At 40.1% G+C, this 19075-nt stretch overlaps 1 protein-coding gene across 4 annotated transcripts in view; it reads right to left on the bottom strand.

Moving 5' to 3' along the window:
* Window positions 1-5443: 5443 nt before the first annotated feature.
* The window catches only part of LOC147332353 (uncharacterized), a 15907-nt gene continuing 2275 nt past the window's right edge, over window positions 5444-19075 (bottom strand). Inside the window, exons 3-17 of one of the 4 annotated variants that reach the window (XM_086288863.1) lie at window positions 18935-19075; window positions 18631-18733; window positions 18373-18508; window positions 17407-17516; window positions 16991-17250; window positions 16601-16824; window positions 16262-16372; window positions 12076-14997; window positions 10661-10808; window positions 10373-10478; window positions 8106-8262; window positions 7772-7858; window positions 7324-7465; window positions 7086-7168; window positions 5445-6252 (exon numbers count right to left, since the gene is read on the bottom strand). The exon at window positions 18935-19075 is cut by the window's right edge and continues 196 nt beyond it. In XM_086288863.1, the coding sequence (XP_086144989.1) occupies window positions 6196-6252; window positions 7086-7168; window positions 7324-7465; window positions 7772-7858; window positions 8106-8262; window positions 10373-10478; window positions 10661-10808; window positions 12076-14997; window positions 16262-16372; window positions 16601-16824; window positions 16991-17250; window positions 17407-17516; window positions 18373-18508; window positions 18631-18733; window positions 18935-19075 (4787 nt within the window). In that variant the 3' untranslated portion in view covers window positions 5445-6195. Of the gene's footprint in view, window positions 6253-7085; window positions 7169-7323; window positions 7466-7771; window positions 7859-8105; window positions 8263-10372; window positions 10479-10660; window positions 10809-12075; window positions 14998-16261; window positions 16373-16600; window positions 16825-16990; window positions 17251-17406; window positions 17517-18372; window positions 18509-18630; window positions 18734-18934 lie in introns of all 4 variants that reach the window. The other 3 variants (XM_086288865.1, XM_086288864.1, XM_086288867.1) reach the window with 3 other exon arrangements.

Here is a 19075-nt window from a genome sequence, read left to right as displayed (position 1 = left end):
TCCAGAGGGTATCTTTTCAGGTAAGGCCTCACTTATTTGCTAAACTGGAATTTTCACATATTACAAAGTGTGGCTCAGCAGTCTGCCTCTAGTCCACAGATGTGAGCAAGTGAAAACATTTAGAGATTATGAAAGAAAACAGAGCAAAGGAAGCCCATCTCTGCTGGGCAGCTGAAATCTTATAACATGCAAGAACTGCAAAACATTTGGCTTCCAAAACTGCAGCAGCTGCTCCTCCAAGTTCTATAAAATTTGCAGAGTGCTACTGAAAGGGAAGATGATGCAACACAGGGGTAAACGTGTGCTTGTACATGTATAAATTTTTTTTACAAATATTGTGATTGTAATGTATTTAAACACAATTTACGTGTGTTTGTGTTAAAAATTGCATGGTTGGACTGAACATGGGTTATCTACAAGCTGTGTGTAGCTGTCCAGCACTTTGCAATTCTCAAACAAGACAAAAACAGGATTATCTTTCCAGTGCTAGCCTAACCCAGGTTCACTGGAGAACGTCACAGAGCAGAGGGATCGGTGGAAGGTTTACGTGCAACGAGCCACTATGATGGCCTGCAAGGAAGCTAAGGCGAGATGGCTTCGGTATCAGTTTTCTAAATATAATAGGAAATAATATTTGACCTTTGTGAGTGTTAGTCCCACTGGATCTGTTTTGGGTGCAAGCATCTTGCATGTGATTCACTGGCTCGCATACAAGATAATGCACACAAAAAAACAACATTCATGAAGAATTGGCCAGACTACAGACAAACACAAGCACTACAGATCTTAGCTCTCTAAGTGCTCATAATTATTACTGTACATGTACACTATGAAGTCTTACTATGATGTCAGACCTGTAAATAGGTTATGGGTTCAGTTAGGGGATGGCGGCCCCAGATGGGGATGTGGAGTGTGCTATCAGGACAAAGTGTGTCCAGTGCCCGGCCTATACTTCATACCCAGCGAGTTATTTAAAGAGCCCTTCTCTGCAGCAGGATAAAGTGGGCCAGGCTCGACTGCACTGATAAACATACAAGTGTTTGATCACCTTTAAGATTCTCAGCTCAATGCTGATCAGCACACTACACTTTCATTTCAGGTGTTTCACCATGTTGTGGTTATCCCTGTGTGGATAAGGGCACACGGTTTTTACTCAAGCTCCGTTAAACAAAACTATTACTGCTATTATGCAGTAATAACCCAGCAATACTCTATACTGCTGTACTGGTGGTAGCTTGTAATGTGCTCCTTGTTAAAAACAGCAGGGAGAAACGAAGTCAGAGTAGTTAGGGTGTAAACTTTGCAAAGCTCCAAGACAAGCTTGTTTCATGCAGCAGTGATCAAGGAAGAGAGAGAGCAAACATGAAGGATGAGATGCAGTACAAAATATCTGTTGGCAGCCAACACAAACTGTTCGTGAGTGGGGAAGAGAGGCGTTGTTCACCCAACTGACAGAAACAAAAAGCTGAACATACACAAGATACATGAAAGTAGCTGTTCTCCAACCTCCCTGTTCCAGTTAGTGAATATGCTTCAGACCTGCATAATGAACATAATAATAAAGCACTCTCAGTTCCAGTAACACATAGAGGCAATGATGGCTCCACACTGGAGGTTGAATCCAGGTCACTCTTTACTGTACTCAGTCAAAAGCCTAATTAAATCTTTGTTTCCCTTATTCTGCCCTATACAAGTGAATAATGAAAGAGTGTGGATTTTTTTAAATCACATTATTTCCATCAGTCATTAGATATAAAATAAATAAATAAATAAATAAACCACGGTCTGGTCTGTCAAATCACAAACAGATCTCATGAACCAAACTTGTTTAGTTTGTTCTTGGTATATTTTCCTTACAGCACAAACACCCATCAGCCGCATCACCACCCCTGGTCCCAAGGCTGGTATGCTCAGGTGAACAACGAAGGATTTATCCATTGTCATGGAAACGCTGACGAGTTTGAGTTAAGTTGCATGTAGGTCACACGCCTCTAGACCTGATTTTATAACAGTGTGGTTCAAATCAAAGTGGGAATGAAGTTTGCGCAGCTCTGTGCCGATTTGAGAACACAAACTTGGGCTCCTGTCGCACAAATAATCAAAGCCGTGGTCCCGTCAGCAGCACTGAAGTGTATCACTGGAGAAGCGGACTGTGCAGGTCTCCGAGCCAGTTGCGGTAATTGATCTTTGCATGGCTAAATGGGCCACTTATTTTTACAGCTCGAGCAGGTGCACCTGTGTACTGGTGTTTCTTCACCAGTTGCTGATCAGTCATGAGGGCCTGGTGAGTTTGTGGGGCAGGACTAAGAACAAACCCTGCAGGTGCACATGAAAACACACACACACAAATACAGTGAGGAAACTTTATGTTTTCCAGTCACTATTACTCTGATGTAGCAATTTGAATACATTTTACATAGTTATTTGAAGAGAGGATCATTTTAAAAAGTACATGGTAATGGTTTTATTGCCATGAAGAATGATTTCTAAACAGGTTTTGTATTTAAATTCAGTTCTTGGTTGACACTGAGTGTCTAGTAACTGTTCTGAATGATGAGGATGGAGAAGATTAGGAATGAATGCATCAAAGGGACAGCTCAGGTTCAGCCCTTTGGAGAGAAAGTTCGAGGGACAAAGCCGAGGTGGTTTGGACACGTGGAGAGGAAAAGAGCAGGAGGAAAAGAGGATGACCACAGTGATGGAGAACATGGAGATCATCTGCTTTGGCAGCCAAAAGAAGAAAACTGAGTAGATGTAGAAGTATTTAGAGGACTGTCATGAATCATCTACTTTATGAGCTTTAATTAATGCAGCAATATAAACTCAAAAATTATATATACCAGGAACTCTGTCACCCTGCTGATACAAAAAGAAACGGGGCATTAGGATCTGGAATAAAATGCTTAAATTACAAAGAAATTCAGTTAATGTTTATCTGATGGTACTTTTCTGCATTCAATTCCATCAGTTTTGCCAACAGCACTTGCTGAAATGCCACATGAGAGTTGCAGCAAATACTTAACTTTTCAGTAAGAAAGCATATTTGTCACTTTAGGACGCAAAATCTTACTTTGTGTCCAAAAATAAAACGAACATGGATTTTCACACACCAGCTTACAAATTACATCCATGATGCATAACACAAAGAATCAGCTTTGGTATTTCAAAGTGTCAACTACCATGACTGGAGTTTCACAGGCAGTCACAGGGAAGGAAAGATGGGTGTTGGGTTTTAATGAGGTGCGATGTTCCTTTTTGGAAATGCGACTCCAAAGAACAGGGTACCTTCAAAGTTATGTGCTCTGCAAAAGCACTGAGAGCTGTGACATAGACAGAAATGTGATCTCTGGAGATGTGGGTCAGTGTTTCCCAAAAATAAAGCTTAAAAACATGTTTTAAAAAGCCCTTAGAAATGCTCTGCTGATTACACTAATTAATTAATAAATACATTTTAGCATACATAAATCTTCAGGAGCTATCTGAGCTGTGTTTGAGTAATATGAACCAAGTCTGTTTAGTAAGACAGTTATTTTAGAAGTAATTAGAAGACTGTTTCTACCTTGGAAGAGACACACAGTTTGATCCTGAGCTGTGCAGCAGCAGGTTTTTGGTGACCAGACACCCTGGCTTCATCCTGTAACCCTAACAGCTCGGCTATATCTACACACGGGATGTCCTGTGAGTAGTTAAATGAACATTTCTGCATAAACATAAAGTCTAGTCAACTTTTTTATGCTTTGGAAAGATTTTTTTTGTTCTGGAGTAATGTATGCTACCGGTATGTTGCCTGATCCAGACTAGCAGGGGCGTCAAATATAAATCCCGGGGGGCAGAGGTAGCCCAGCAAAGGCATAAATTGGAAAATATAAAGGAGGGCATAAATTTTTGGACTTTTAAATTTATTTTTAAAAGTTTTACAGCTTTTTCTTCTGATACTTAGCTTCCCCTCAGTCATTCACACTACATCGAAATAGTTAATCAACAGATAAACAATTAAATGACACAAAAGTTCCTTTTTTTCATTGTATACTAAATTTTGTTTAGAAAAAAGAAAAAAAACATCAATCAACTAAAACTTTATGTTTTATAAACATGGAAGAGTCTGGCCATTGAGCGACCAGAATGTTTTCTGTGTTTCAAACATTTATCATGCGGAAAAACTGAGACATGCTGTTGAAATTATACTTCTTTATCTTATATTAGGACATCATAATTTATTGAATATGTAGTTAAATGTCTTTTCACTGACAGGAAGTGGAATTTCACTCATCCGGTCCACTTAAGTGTAAAGTGGTCTGTATGTGGGCCTCAATGTAAAATGAGTTCAGTTAACTTTATTTTTTTGCGTCATTTGTCCTCAAGGGGCAGTTTCCAGGTAACATTATAAGATCACTAGAGTCACATTTTACATGCTGAGGTCAGATGCCTCTAATGGTTTCTGTTTAGGTTTGGACACTGTGTGTAAGAACGTAAATAAAAACATAATGCAATGAAATCTCATAAAAACATTAGAAGTTTAAATGTTTAAGTGGGTAATTTTTAATTCGATGGTAATAACACGTCTCTAAAATGTTGTGACAGGACTGGGAAAATCGGCTGGAAAATTAAGTGGTGGTAAAAAAAAAATTCAGCAGTATGAGGAAGTTTGAGGATCATTAGGTTAAATTAGTGATTGGGTATAAAAAAGACCGTCTTAAGAGAGGCAGAGTTTCATTAAACTGCAAAAAAACCCTACGTCTACAAATTATGGAACCTTTTCAGAATAATGTGTCTCAATGTAAGATTACAATGACTGTGAATATGTCATCATCAGTACAGAGAATCTCTGCATTCTGTTTTTAATCACATTTTACACAATTTTCTTGCTTTTTAAAAAAAAAAATTGGGCTGTACTTTACATCAGTTAAATATAAGTAAATCTTTATTGCTCTCCACTTGTTTTAATTTGTCTGTTTAAGGCCATCATTTTCTTTTTTCTGATTGATCAAACAATTTAATAAATCACTGATAAAATCAACAAATTCACTGATTATAAGTGACTAATAGGGAACAAAGGAGGGAACAACTAAGCTGTAGTGCCTCTTCACCTCACTGTGCAATACCTTTTGTGCAATACTTTTGTAAATAGTCAACAGTGCAATAGACTCAATACTTGAAATGTGCAATTCACTTGTATTTTTATTTTTATTCCTATTTATTCTATTTATCCCCTTCGTATATTTTATTTATATTGTCTCTGTATTTATATATATGTGTGTGTGTATAACTCTGTAACTTCTGTCGGTGCTGTGCTTTTTTGGAAATCGAATTTCCCAGAGGAACCCACCCGAGGGATTAATAAAGTTCTATCTTATCTTATCTTATCTTATCTTAATAGTTTTAGTTCAGCTGTCATAACACAGCGAGACACAAAATAGATGATGTGTCGCTGTCACAAAAGGTAAGTCAGATAGACAAGGAGACACATAAGATCTAAGCAATATATAAGCAACAAATTATAGTCAGGTGTAAACACTGTGCTTTGGTGTACTGTTTAACAGATCATACAAGGAAACCATGTTTCCCTTTCCTCCTTTCATTACCAGAGTTTATGTTAAATGATATTACCCCATTCTAAACTGTTTTTCTTCCTTTTGCAGGGTAATTATGATTTTAAAGTCCCTTTTTCTTCCTGAAAGCGTAAGATTGTGTACATTGTGTGAAATCTAGTCAGTGTTATTTTGTTTGTAGGAAAAATCAAAACAAGCACAGAAACACTGACTTTAGTTAATGGTTGTTTAAAAAATAAGAAAACAGAGATCCACATTATTTTTGACCAACCTTGTTTTACTTGAAAGCTCATTTATTTGAAGTCATAAAGCAGCTGTTTCGAATAAATATGAAGGTAATAAAAGTACAGTAGCATCTCTTCTCTTTCAGGAATGTATTTCCTCTGCTGGAAGGGTAAATGTTGCGTTATGTGGCCTATAATGTCAAATACAAGTGATCCAATACGCTTATGTGAGCTGTGTTTCAATAAAAATACAGTTTGTCTTTAAGTTACAAAACCTCTGTGTAATGCACTGAATGCATGTGTAAAATGACCTGTGTTTGTTGCGCCCTCTAGTGTCCTGTTCTGATCATTCAACACACAAAAAGGTTATAATAAAACAGATTTCTGAAAAGCTCTGATGTCAGCTGGTCATCTTCTCTGGATCAGAATGACTCGAACAGCTTCATCCTTTCTTGGACAGAAAGGCCCTCTTTTAAACTCTGAGGAATGAAGAGATGCACAAAAATGATTTAAATAATAAATCTTATCTGTTAAATGTCTTTTGTCATGATAGAGGGCAAAAGTTGTAGTCATGTGATAGAGAAAGTGAACCCCTATAAAAAAACCCTGACTACACCTCTTCATTTAACTACTTGAACCATCTTTAGCGGCAATAACTTGAAGTAATCAGTCTCTGCATGACTTTATCAGTCTCTCACGTTGTTGTGGAGCAATTTTAGCCCACTCTTCTCTACAACATTGCCTCAGTTCATTGAGGTTTTTTTCACCTTAGAATAGTTCATGGTAGAATCAATGAGTGCAAGATGCCAAACTCCTCATCCCTCCTTCACCGTGCTGGCAGTTGGTATGAGGTGTTTACGATTATATGCTCTGTTTGGTTTTCTGGTGCTCTGCATTACGGCCAAACATCTCAATTTTGGTGTCCCAGAAGTCTTGTGGTTTGTTTAGATACATCTTTGCAAACCTAAACTGAGCTGCCAGGAGTCCACGCTGGACGCCCACTCCTGGGAAGATTGTGGCATTGTGCTATAACACACCTGAATCCTGCAGACCAGCAAACTGAGACAAATTCTGATTACATGGAGTTGCTCACTCTTGCTGATGATCAGGTAAGTAGCAGCCAGAAGCTTTGATTAGCAGCTTCTGACTGCTACTTACCTTCTTCATTTCTATGGAATTAATAAGAGGAATCTGTAAGTGCGCTTTTTTAAAGTGTTTGCAGACAAGATTGCAACAGTAGAATCTACTTTTTAAAGATTTTAAAACTGATACTTTTGCTTTCTGGTCAAACTGAAGACGCATCAGCTCTTACCTTCGATCTGACATCTCTTATTTGTCGCACGAGGGATGATTTCTTTGGAAAAGTAGCAGTGTTTGTCTTTCCCTCAGAGTCATCTGAGGGGGGGAAAGAGGAAAGACAAAACAGTCTATACTTGAGTTTAACTTTATTACCTATGTGCTGATAAATGATATCAGGCTTCACACTGAGGCAGCACACTTTGTATGAATGTCACACACTTCACACTTTCACATTGTGAAACGTGTCTCACCGTGGCTCGGCCCTGCAGTGACTCTTCTTGGAGACCAGGTGGAGAACTTAAAATCTTCACCAAGCCTATTGACATGTTGGTGGGGTTCACCTTGGCTGTTTGTATAGGGGGTCTTGAGCCTATTCTCAGCATATATTTTGTCCTGTGTGACACACACACACACACACACACACACACACACACACACACACACACACACACACACACACACTTTGGATTAGGTTATATATATTACTACATACAGGATATTAGGTTAAATTGTAAATTAAACATGGTTGATGTGGATCACTTGTTTTTTTGGGGGGGTTTTGTTTTTGTTTTTTTGCTGTTATATTTATCCACTAATTCCAGTAAATAAGTAAATATAAAGCACGACATAAAAGTTGACATATAACAAAAGTCTAGTCTAACAAAGTTAAAAAAGATAATAATAAATTAAAATTACTACCATCTGAGCAATCTTCAACTCTTCTCTGAGAGAATGAGATTCCTGTCTGAGAAACTGAATTTCTGCCTCCCTCGACCTCAGAATCACCTGTAACATAGATTAATCGTATCAACACACACACACAGCCTATAATTTCCGTCTAACTATATTAAATATAAATGAGATGAGCAGATAAGGAACTGGACTATTGCTGTTGCTGATGCCTGTTTGGAATAATTAAACATACAGGAGCTGTATTTTCTGGACTCTGTTGTATGGACAGCAGGGAGCACTCCCTCTCTGTGCGTCTCTCCTGAGATGCTGATATAAGCTCAGTGAAAAGAAGTCTGTCTACCTGTTTCTTTTTGAGTTCCTGGTTTTCTTTTTGGCACTGCATCATTGATTTTCTCTCATCTTGCAGTTCCTCTCTGAGCTGAGAGTTTTCCAGGCATTTCTCGGTGTGCTGAACCGACAGCATCTCCAGCTCCTTCTGCAATAACTGGATCTCCTTCCTTTGATGACAAAGCAAAGCACAGATGATGACGAACGGGAAAGCAAGCAGTTGTCTCTTCCTCCATGATCTGCGCTGGTTTATTAATTCATGAATCTTATTGCAAGTAAAGATTGTGTTTTAAAACAGCTATTATAAAAGAATGTGTATTTGTCATTTGCCGTCTGTGTTTAACAGATTTCCAATGATGACCACTCTCATTACAGTTTTTTACAGACGCTAGGACACATTTCTCAATACTTAGGTCACTTTTGCAAAACTCCTCACACGGTGAGCACAACAGAAGTCTATGTGGGCTAAACTGAGGATCAGTTATCATTGTTTTGGCACAAAATGCATTCAATGACTACATCTCTCAAATTTCATGAATTATTTTCTCACTCAGACACAACAACTGCCAAAAATCTTTGTACGTACAGGACATTTTGCATGTGCTTACATACTGTTTTCAAAACTGTTAAACTTATGGCCAAAACAATAACACAATGCAAAACTTAAAAAGACAGCAAAATTCAACAACAATATTTTATTGAAACATATTTTAAATCTAAAAATGCAGTTTACATCCCACAGATTTACAATCTTGTTACAGTTTTTTCTGATTGCTTAAGCACATTTTTTGTAACCATTGGCTAATTTTGCAAAACTCTTCACACAAATAAGAAAACCTGTCACCCAATAATCAAAACATTGTAGTTCTCTTGCAAAAGCAAACACAGCTAGATTAACTCTTCACACCTTCGTAAAAATGGTGTTTCCGTATCAAACAGTACACACAAGCCATCATCTCCTAAGCACACAATGCGCCAACTGCACACTGATGGTATGAATACAAAACACATCTGGCTTTTGCTTTCTCTGTGCACAAGGTAGGCTATGTCAGTTTGAGCTCATACTTCTGTCATAGATCCATAAGCATAGAGGGATCCAAACTTCAAGTACTGGTGTTTATTCAAACACATCAAAACAAACACAAGTGTTTATTTCCAAGTATAGGATTATTTGCAACCGCCATAATGACTATATGGGTTACTTGGTCTGCAGTGAACATGCTTCCTCTGCCCCAGCATCTGGTCATCTAGCAATTCTGTAAAGTAACAATTTCAGTATTTTTACATCAATGGTATTGGTGTGTTTCTCATTGGCATATGGCAGTGCTACAAATCTTTGTGCGAAGTGACTGTACTCACCGATTCTCAATTCAAGATGTCCTTATGGTACTTGCTACAGTGTAGCGGCTCGAGTTAGGCTGGACCCATTGGCCAGCTACCCTCAGGGTCATTCCACGGTTGATTACATGGTCCACTATTGTAGCTCTGATGTCATCAGCAATTCTATTTCTTACTCTTCCTACCCTTCCTCTCCCCCCTCCTCATCTTCCTCTCCCCCCTCCTCATCTTCCTCTTGCTCCTGCTTGTCCTTGTCGTCCTCTTCATCCTACTTCTTCACCTCCACGTCCTCTTCCTCGGCCTCCTCTACTTCTCACTCTTTCTGCTCCCTCCATTGTACTCCGCACACACAGCTTACCTGTATTATAGTGCTTAGGCTGATTGCAAAGTGAACTAATTATCTAAGAAAGTTTTAACATGTGAAAGTGTGCCAGACAGTTGGCAAATTAGTGTTAATGATAGCCATACATGTGTATACTTTTGCTAGGAGTGTGTTGGAAATTTGGTAATTGAGTGTTGTGCAGTGAATTGTGCCTACCGTTTTGCAAAGTGTGTGTTACAAAATTGCAAACTGAGTGCAAAGCAGTTTTTGTGCTTTTAGTTTTGCAAACTCAGTGAGTGGTTTTGCTATAAGTCTGAATAGTTTTAGAGATTGTGCTACAGGAATCACAGTTAGGGTTTAAGCATTCAGAAAAAACTGTAAATGAAAATGATGTTGCACACGGAGGGAAAAAATAGCACGAATTAACCTGCAGTTCTAGAAACATTTCATACCATTAACACTGTTACCTGCTCACGATATGAAGTACAGGTAACAAGTACAAATGCAGTACAACACCTCTACAGTAAATGCTGCAATAAAATACAAGCTGGTTTTTTTTTTTGGGGGGGGGGGGGGGGGGGGGGGGGTTGGCAAACATTTTGAAACCACACGTCACTCACTCGTATTCGCCGTGGAGCAGCGTGACATCATCGCTTTCCATGATGCGCTGGGACTGTCTGCTTTTCTCTAGCTCCAGTTTGTGAGCCCTCCTCATTGCCACAATAGCTGTCGAGAAGCAGAACTTACTTTCAGTACTGCCTTGGTGGAATTATTCCTATCAGGCATAACTCTAATATAGCATTCTTACAACTAATTAATCAAATGTATTATTAATTAGTATTAAACACAACTTAGCAATAAAAATGTTTTGACAACAGTGCATTTATGTTCCATGTTTTCTTGCTTGCCTGCCATTGTCGCGGCTGTCTCCTCCTGCAGGAGCTGCTCTTTCTCCTTCAGAAGTTCAGCCACCTCCTTCTGATGCTGCTGCTGCAAGTCTTCTATCAGATCCCTGTGCATTTCCTCCACAGCAGTCAACTCCTGTTCACAGGAAGCCTATAATGATATTTAAAGGTGGTTGTTGTGCGATATGAGTGGCTCTGTGGTGTGACGGTTTTCACATTTGCCTAATAGGTTTAATTTTAGGAGGATACCCAAATCCATCGGGTGGTGTGTCAGGAGGGGGAGGTAGCTGCTGCGACGACCTTTGTGAATAAGAGAGCAGCCAAAAATAACTTTTGTGCTTGATATAGTCTATATACACTCAAAACGGCTTTCTTAAACATAACAAAGAGTTAACTGTACTCAAATGGCCTCCACAATCGCCACATCTCAATCCAGCAGAGCACCTTTGTATCAAGTATTTATTTATTGTCATTGTCAAAGAACAATGAAATTGCGTTTGGAGCTTCTGTACAACCCGTTAAAATAAATAAATAAATAAAATTATAGTGTACTATAAATTATAGTAAAAAACAATTTTCCACAAACTGCAGACAATTTTTTTGTTTCCTTGCCAGCTTTAGTCAGGCATTGGAAAAATCTCATTAAATACATTTTTTTAAATCTACCAAGATACAAATTTTTATACCCTATAATTAGTTTGGGATTTGGTGAAGCAGGAGATTCGTGTCATGGATGTAAAGCCGACAAATCTGCAGGAAATGTGTGATGCTGTCACATCAATAGGGACTAAATTTACATCACTGTGAATCTGTGCCATGATATAAGGCAGGTCTGAAGGCAAAAGCATGCCCAACTCTGTACCAGCCTGGGGTACTAACAAAGTGGCTGATTATTATATATGTAAAGTGTAGAGAAATCTACACCAGCAGCCATAACACTGAAACCAGCAACAGGTAAAATCAGTATCATTTATTTATTTAGAATTCAATGTTCTGCTGAGAAATCATGGATGCTGCGGTATATTCATTGACTAGCTGGGACCACATCCTCATTTAGATTTAACAGCATTTCTAATAGGTAATGGCAGATGGAGTAAGCATGAATTGAGGGGAAGGCAGAAGTCAGTGCTGATTTCCCAGGAAGAGGGAAACCAAAATCAAGCAGGTGGTTTTACAGTTGTGGCTGATTGAGTGATTGTATTTTTACTTTTAGGAATAGTGTTTGTTCCATAGTTACATTGTAGCCTTGCTAATTCTGATGTAACCCTAATTGATTTAAGGCTTCAACTAAGTAAAGTAATGAATAAAGTGATGAAAGTAGAATTTGAACTTGATAGAGAAAAATAAATCTGTAAAATGAATTTTAAAAATACATACTTTAAGACTAATTATCTCACGTGATGCAAAGTCTTGGTTACCTGAATGTTTTCCAAATCTTTCTTGTAATTCATTTGGATCCCAAAGTCCTCCTCTGTTTCCCGCTCCATCACACTCTGCTCTGGTAGACAAGATGTATTTGGGATGTAAAGAGGTGCCTCTGTGCGGGATTTGCTCTGTTTCTCTCTGGAAACACAGGACTTGGTGTAGTAGCCATGTAAGTGCTTCATCTCCTCTTCGTGGATCTGCTGCAGTTCCTTTATCTTCTCCTGAAACTCGCCTTCCAGTTTTTCCACTCGTTCTGCATGATAATCCTCAATCTTCTGTATGTCTTCTAGGAGTTTCTGGTTCCCGGTCTCTACTGATATTATCTTCTTTTCAGCCAGCTCCAGTTCTTTTCTCAGCGCGCCGTTGTCTTCTTGAAGCTGGCATATTGTGTCATTTAAGGCCTCCTGCTCCTCTATTCCATCGTTGCGCTGCTCTTCCAGTTTGTTCACGTCAATTTGAAACTCCTGCTTTAAATCCATGTACATCCGCTCTGACAAATAAATTAACTTTGCGTGGTCCAGCATACATTTTAAGTCAAAGGCAGCAGCTTCCTTCCCTCTATGCTCCATGTCATCACCACCGACAGGTCTGCTGTCACCAGAGTTTACCAGGCAGAGCTGGTGTAAAAATGTAGCCCTTCTCTGCAGCCGGGATATTAGCCTCTCTAACCAGTCTGGTTTTTTCTTTTCCTCCATTTTTTTGTTATCTGATTGGTCCTCTTCTTCTGGTTCTTCCAAGCCCCTGGCATCTTCCTGCAGTCTCTCCTCATAAGAAGCCAACTCCGAGGGACTGATATCTGCCAGACCCGTCATTCGGTCCTCAGCGTCTTTGCTGTTTACTGGAGTCACACCCTCGTACTGTTGATGAATTTTTAAGGCAGCATAAATTAGCTCCTCTTCAGCACAAACTGTACAGATTAAACTTTCTAAAAGTTCATCGCTGTCACACCCTGTTCTCTCAGATCGCATCCTTTCTTGTGCTTTTAACGCTATTCTTCGAGCGATTATGTTTTTGTACCTTTGTGCCACATCCCCCTCATCGTTTCTTGATATTGAGGTTATCTGACCATGTTGGCTCTGAAGGACAGACACGATTTTTTCTACTACGAATATTTCCCTCATTAAGCACCTCTCAACACTTCCACCCTCATCCAAAGAGGACCAAGTATTAGTCGGTTTACTCATGTTACTCTTAGCCCCGGCTGATTTCTCTTCATTGAGGATCTTGCCCTCTCCTTTGCTGACATTATATGATTCATGCTGGTGTTTCACTGCATCTTTCTCTCCTTGCTGAAGACAGGCAGCGACCGTAGCCAGCTGTTTCTCCAAGTCTGGAATATCGAGGGGACTAGCATGAAGTCTCTCTCTGCAGGCCTGTATGATGTTCTGAGCCACCTGAAACCTGCCGACTAGCATCCTGCAGCGATTCTCTGTCTCTTGGGCAAAGCGCTGGCTCTTCTTGGCCTGATTGTGAAGAAGTAGACTGAGGTGCTGGGTAGTCGCTCGACTCTGGGTCAGCTGGGAGCAAAGCTGGGGGTCCCGGCAGCTGATGTGACTCTGGTGTTCCTCCAGCCTTTGTGTGATGTCTCTTAGCTTCTCCTCCGTTACATAAAGCTTGGTTTCAAGCAGCTGGATTACAGACATAAAGCGCTCTGGGTCATCTCCTGCAGTGATGAGGTATTGATATGATTCATCCAGTGATTTTGGGCCATTTTCTGCAGGTTCTTTAGAATTCATCAGGCTGACATCTGCGATATTGGACCTGTTAGACAACTGGTAATTGTCTATATCCTTTTCCACATTGATATGCTGTGTTGCTTGCTGTTGCCTCTTGTTATGCTGAATAGTCTCCGCTGAGTTATCCTGCAGCTGAGAAGAGGCACAGGTGCATGCTTTCAGCACCTCATTCAGTTTCACTTCCGTCTCCTCCAAGCTGTTACCCAAGACTTCCATCTTTAGCAAAACTTCACTCAGCTCTTGCTCCTTCCTATCAAGTTGTCTCTCATATCCTTCTCTTATGTCCTGCGTATCAGACTCCCTTTGCTGCAGTTTTCCCAGTGCCACCTGCAGTTCCTCACAGACTCTCTCATACGTGTGCTCCAGGTTGTAGTAGTGCGTTTCTTCTGTTTTCAAGCGCTCCTGCAGCTTGCCCACCTCCCTGTCTGCCTCTGCTAACTGATCCTGCAGCTCAAGGCAGCGACGATCGAGTTGCTCCCTTTCCTCCTGGAGTCGCTGTATGGCAGATATTGTACGTGCCAGCTCTTCCTGAAGCTGCCGTTGTGCCACCTCGATTTCTCTCGTCCACGTCTGGGTCTTAGTGAGACTCTCCACCTGCTGCTCAGACCTGTCCAGTTTCTCCTGGAGATCTTGTGAATGCTGCTCAGCCTGCGCCAGGCTTGCCATCAAGCTCCGTCGCTCCCTCTCCTGACTTGCTTGAAGAAGCATGAGGTGCTTCTGTAGCCGAGCATCTTTTTGAGCCTGAGTCTCTTCATAGTTATGAAGCTTTGCTGACACCTCATCAAGATTTTGCCGCAGCTTCTCAGCCTCCAGCTGAAGGTTTTGGTAGCTATCTAATTCCTGCTGAAGCTGTGTCAAGCGAGACTCGGACTCCCTCCTCTGCTCCTCGCTGATGTTCAGCTGGGACTTCAGTGAGGTCACACAGCGCTCCCACTCCACCTGCCGCTCCTCAAACCTCTGGCGATCTTGCTCGATATGGGCTTGTGCGAGTGCAGTGGCGTCACCCGTAACCAGCAGCTGAGCTTGCTGGGCTAAGAGATCTACTCTTCGCCGTAGTTCTGCCTCTCTGGCTTCCTCCTGACTTCTCTTTTGTGCTTCCAGCTCAAAGCGAAGGTCCTGATTTATCTTCTGCAGTCGCTGTAGAGCCAAAGATTGCTGTGAAGATGAGTTGGTGTTATTCTACAAGACAAAAGGTTTTGATTAAGAGAAAACTTTATATTGTATTGTATTGTATTGTATTAGGGCTAGAAACTCTGACAGAAAAGAAAAGTTAACGTTTCATGGATGGAATCTGCTGCTTTAAAGCATTTTAACTTGGAAATTTGCTCAACATTTAAGGATGCACCGGAATATAAACTGAATATCACTACTAGCCAACAATGCCCTTGCTAATTGATACTATCATGGCATTTATCAGTGTCCATGGCTGATGGTTAACTGCTAAACTTCCCTGGTTTTGTTCCAACAAAGAGGGAAATCACTATTTATTTAGTTATTTATTATTTGTTTATTTATTTTAATTTAATCTTTACCTTTTATTTTTCAAAGGAGACCTGCCAAAGAATCCACACCAGTATGAAAGGAAGTCAACAAGTAAAAAGCTACTTTCGACTGTTGCATTATTCATGAACAGTCAGCACAGCACACAGCTCAGCACGTTTGGATTGACATATTTTACAGAACAAGCTGCCTGCATGTAAATTATTTAACTGTAATCAAGCGCATTTAAAAAAGCAGCTTGTACATGTGTTTTCTTAACAGATACATTAAGACAGGCCCTATTTCAAACTCAGCCTAACCTTCCCTTTTTTCAAGTGCTCAATATGCTCTCTGAAGGAAAGTCTGCCATCGGACTAGATATATGTCACGGTCCCGGAGTCAGATTTTGACTTCTGGACTTGCGTTTTTGAAAGTGTAATATAACGATGTCTGTCTGAATATGTTGTTTTCTAAGTTATGATAAGTTTTGTGTTTGAGCTTCAGTCTGCTGTTTATGTTCTTTGTTCTAGTTTCTGTGAGTTTAGTTTCATCTTTTGTGCCTCCTTTCAATATCCTGTAACCCAGTTGTGTCCCAGGTCATGTACCCATGTCTGTCTCCATTCTCCCTCTTTCTTTGTGTGTGTGTGTGTGTGTGTGTGTGTGTGTGTGTGTGTGTGTGTGTGTGTGTGTGTGTGTGCTGGCCTTTCCGCATTGCTCTGATGAGCTTCTTTGGGCAGCTTCATAAGGAAGCAACAGTGGGTTAGTCTTGCTCTGGGTTGTTGCCTTGAAAGCAGACAGTGAAGCTCTACTCTTGCTCTTGTTACAGTTTGGAATTATTGTTATATTCAACAGTCTGTCCCTGTGCACGGAGTCAGGTGTGGTGAGCTGACTCGTGTGGATTCTGGGAGAAAATTGATATAATCTAGATTTAAATAGAAGACTTAAGGAGTCTCATGCATTATACCTGTGCGCCAAAGCAATCCCTTGAATGGATCTCTTTCTCTCTTTGCAGCTCGTCCTGCAGATTCCTGTTTAACTGCTGGAGTCGAGACAGTTCCCTCTGAGTTTGTTCCAGCTGATAAAAAAGAGTAATAAACTGGATGTGTTCATTTATTCGACTGATTCATTCATTCATTTTTCTTTAGTAGATTAAAGATATCTGTATTGATGTTTCCTAAAAATGCAGACCAAAGATCAGACTTTTGTACCTATGTAAGTTGGACTCTGCTTTTTGGTTTGATGCATAAGAAAATATATCACGTGTGTTCTTGTTATTGTGGTGGAAATGCAAATACAATCTCACCTCTTTGACAAGTTGCCCAGTTTGCTGCTCACATGCCAGAGTTTCCTCAACTTTTGTGCAATCACAGGTGCTGTTTACCTGCTGGTCTTCCCTCTGGAGACTCTGTTTAGTCTGATATTCACTTGCAGTCTGCATGTTCAAACTGTCATTCACCACGTCCTTTGGCAGCACCACTGAGCTGAGACTTTGGCATTCTTCCCACCCTTTGCACAGAAGACCACATGCTTGTTTGTTTTTTTTAAAAAAGAAAAGTATATATATATAATATGTTAACATACATTCTGTTAGATTCATATTTATGGCATGTGTCAGTATAACTAGATATGATTTTAGATTTCACAGCAGATCATTGAATAAGTTACCTAAGTCTGAGTTCGTTTAATGGCTCACCAGTTTGTGTGGTTCCACTAAGAAATGAGCATTGGTGAGCAGCTGTGCCCTCCTCCTCCACCTGGGATGGAGAATCGGTAGGAGCTGGAGCACCAGGTGAGCCAGGGAGAAGAGACAATGAAGCGTTTCCATTGACTGAGCTCTGCACTCTTTCTACCTGCACTTTGGAGTCCTCTTTTTCCTGCTGCTGATGTGAAACTTCTCTCTGGTTGCTCATTCCATGTTCTTGCAGCTGCTGAGTCTCCGGCTCTGAAAGAGAGCTGTGAGTACAATTTAAGTAAATTCATCTACTAAGCTTGATTATAAGTATTTAGACTATCATAAACCTTCCAAAAATCATCCCATACCCACTAGAATATATATTAATATAATGCAGCACTCCAATGATGCAGCACTTATCTTTTAAAAAAGTCTACCTTGTGTTGTCATGTGTAAAACTGGGCCGCACGTTCTTGAACACTGCGTGGACCCAGTTCCGTTTCATCCCAGCAGTCATTGCACACAGCGTGTACACCCCGTCTGTGGTCTGTGAAAGTGGACACAGTTTTTATCACCGAACCTTTAAGGATTTTTTTGGCTTAAAACGGTTTCCCACTGCAGTGACACCAGTATCTTTACTTAAAATGTTGGATGACTTTGTTATTTTTCTAGAAAACTTACAGGGCTGTGATAAATTTGGGTTTTTGCATATTTGTCACACTTTAATGTTTAATATCAAACAAGTTTTCCTCGAAATAAACGATCATCACTTAAAAACTGCATTTAATATTTCCTCAACTTATCTTGGACTAATATTAAAATTTGTTTAATGATCTGAAACATTAAAGTATTACAAATGTATTAAAAAAATCAAGAAGGAAGCAAATAACAAGCTGGATTCTTGCTACCCAGCCCATGCACTAATGCACAGATGCTTGCCCTTTATTGTCAGTTTTGTTTTATGCAGTAACTGCTCATTTAAATGGCCCAAGGACACAACGACCGAGACTGTCGGAGCCGGGGCTTGAACCAGCAACCTTCCGATTACAAGACGAACTGCAAACTCTTGAGCCACAATCGCCCACATTTAAGGGCAGTAATGGGAGTTGTAGTGTAATAAAGGTGTTGTCCTTTCTCAAAAATAGTGAATGGTGCAAAGCCAATGACAGATGCCTGTGGCACAGATTTAATAACCTGAATAACTCCAGCCAGGACCATTCCTACTGTCTAAATATATAAATATGGATATTTAAATTCTTGGGTTTGCCTTTATGTGGAGTGATTTTCAACCCACTATCATAAGATATTTACAGAATGGTCTGTAGCTCATCAGCACGAGCGTGTTAAGATTTAAACAGAAAACTGTCATATATACATAAATAAGATCTCAAAATTAACAGTACCAGTTTCTTTGCTTTGATGCAGTGATGGTGTTGTGCACTGGTGGAAACCAAAGAGGAGGAAGGCTCTGCTAGCTGAGGGGAGCTGCTTGTTTTCATTCTGTCAGCATTATTTCCATGGCATGGCTCTTTGCTACCTCTGATTAAAAACATAAAAGCAGATGGACAAAACAGGAAATACTGACTGCAGACCATATGTAAGATTTATTTTTCATTAGAAAAACAGCAGCATTTCAGCGTTTTAAACGAATTTAACCAAACCTGATTTTCTCCAAAGAGGAAGACAACCGACTAGAGTTCAGGGTCTTCTTCCCAGAGGCTTGTCCTTTCTTAGCTTGTGACTTCCCTAATGCACCGTCTGACTCTGACATAAAGGCAGCAGTGAAGATAAAAAACAATCTGTGAGTCCTTTTCAGTGTATTTATCATTATTTTCTTTCTAAATCAGCAACTTCTTCATCTTTAGATTAAGAAAACTATTTAGGAAGTTAGCCTTAATGGATAGTCTGAATATTTATTTTAAAACTAGAAAACTAGACACAAAGATGAAACATGCGTGGAGTTACCTTCTCCGGCAGATTTCTGGTCGAGCCTGTTGAGAGAGCGGCTGCTTCTCATGAAGGGAACAGCAGAGAGGGAGGTGGTGTGGAGGGATGAAAAGCTTCGGCTGCTGCAGAGGCGGGGACCTGCTCTGGCTGTGTGGGATG

Source organism: Aulonocara sp. 'chitande type north' Nkhata Bay, linkage group LG4 (genome assembly GCF_057382095.1).
Source record: "Aulonocara sp. 'chitande type north' Nkhata Bay isolate Kocher_YH1m ecotype deep benthic linkage group LG4, A_spYH_male_GT1.1, whole genome shotgun sequence".
In the NCBI taxonomy this organism is placed as follows: domain Eukaryota; kingdom Metazoa; phylum Chordata; class Actinopteri; order Cichliformes; family Cichlidae; genus Aulonocara; species Aulonocara sp. 'chitande type north' Nkhata Bay.
The sequence above is the reverse complement of the archived record's forward strand: the minus strand, read 5'-3'. Positions and strand labels throughout refer to the sequence as shown.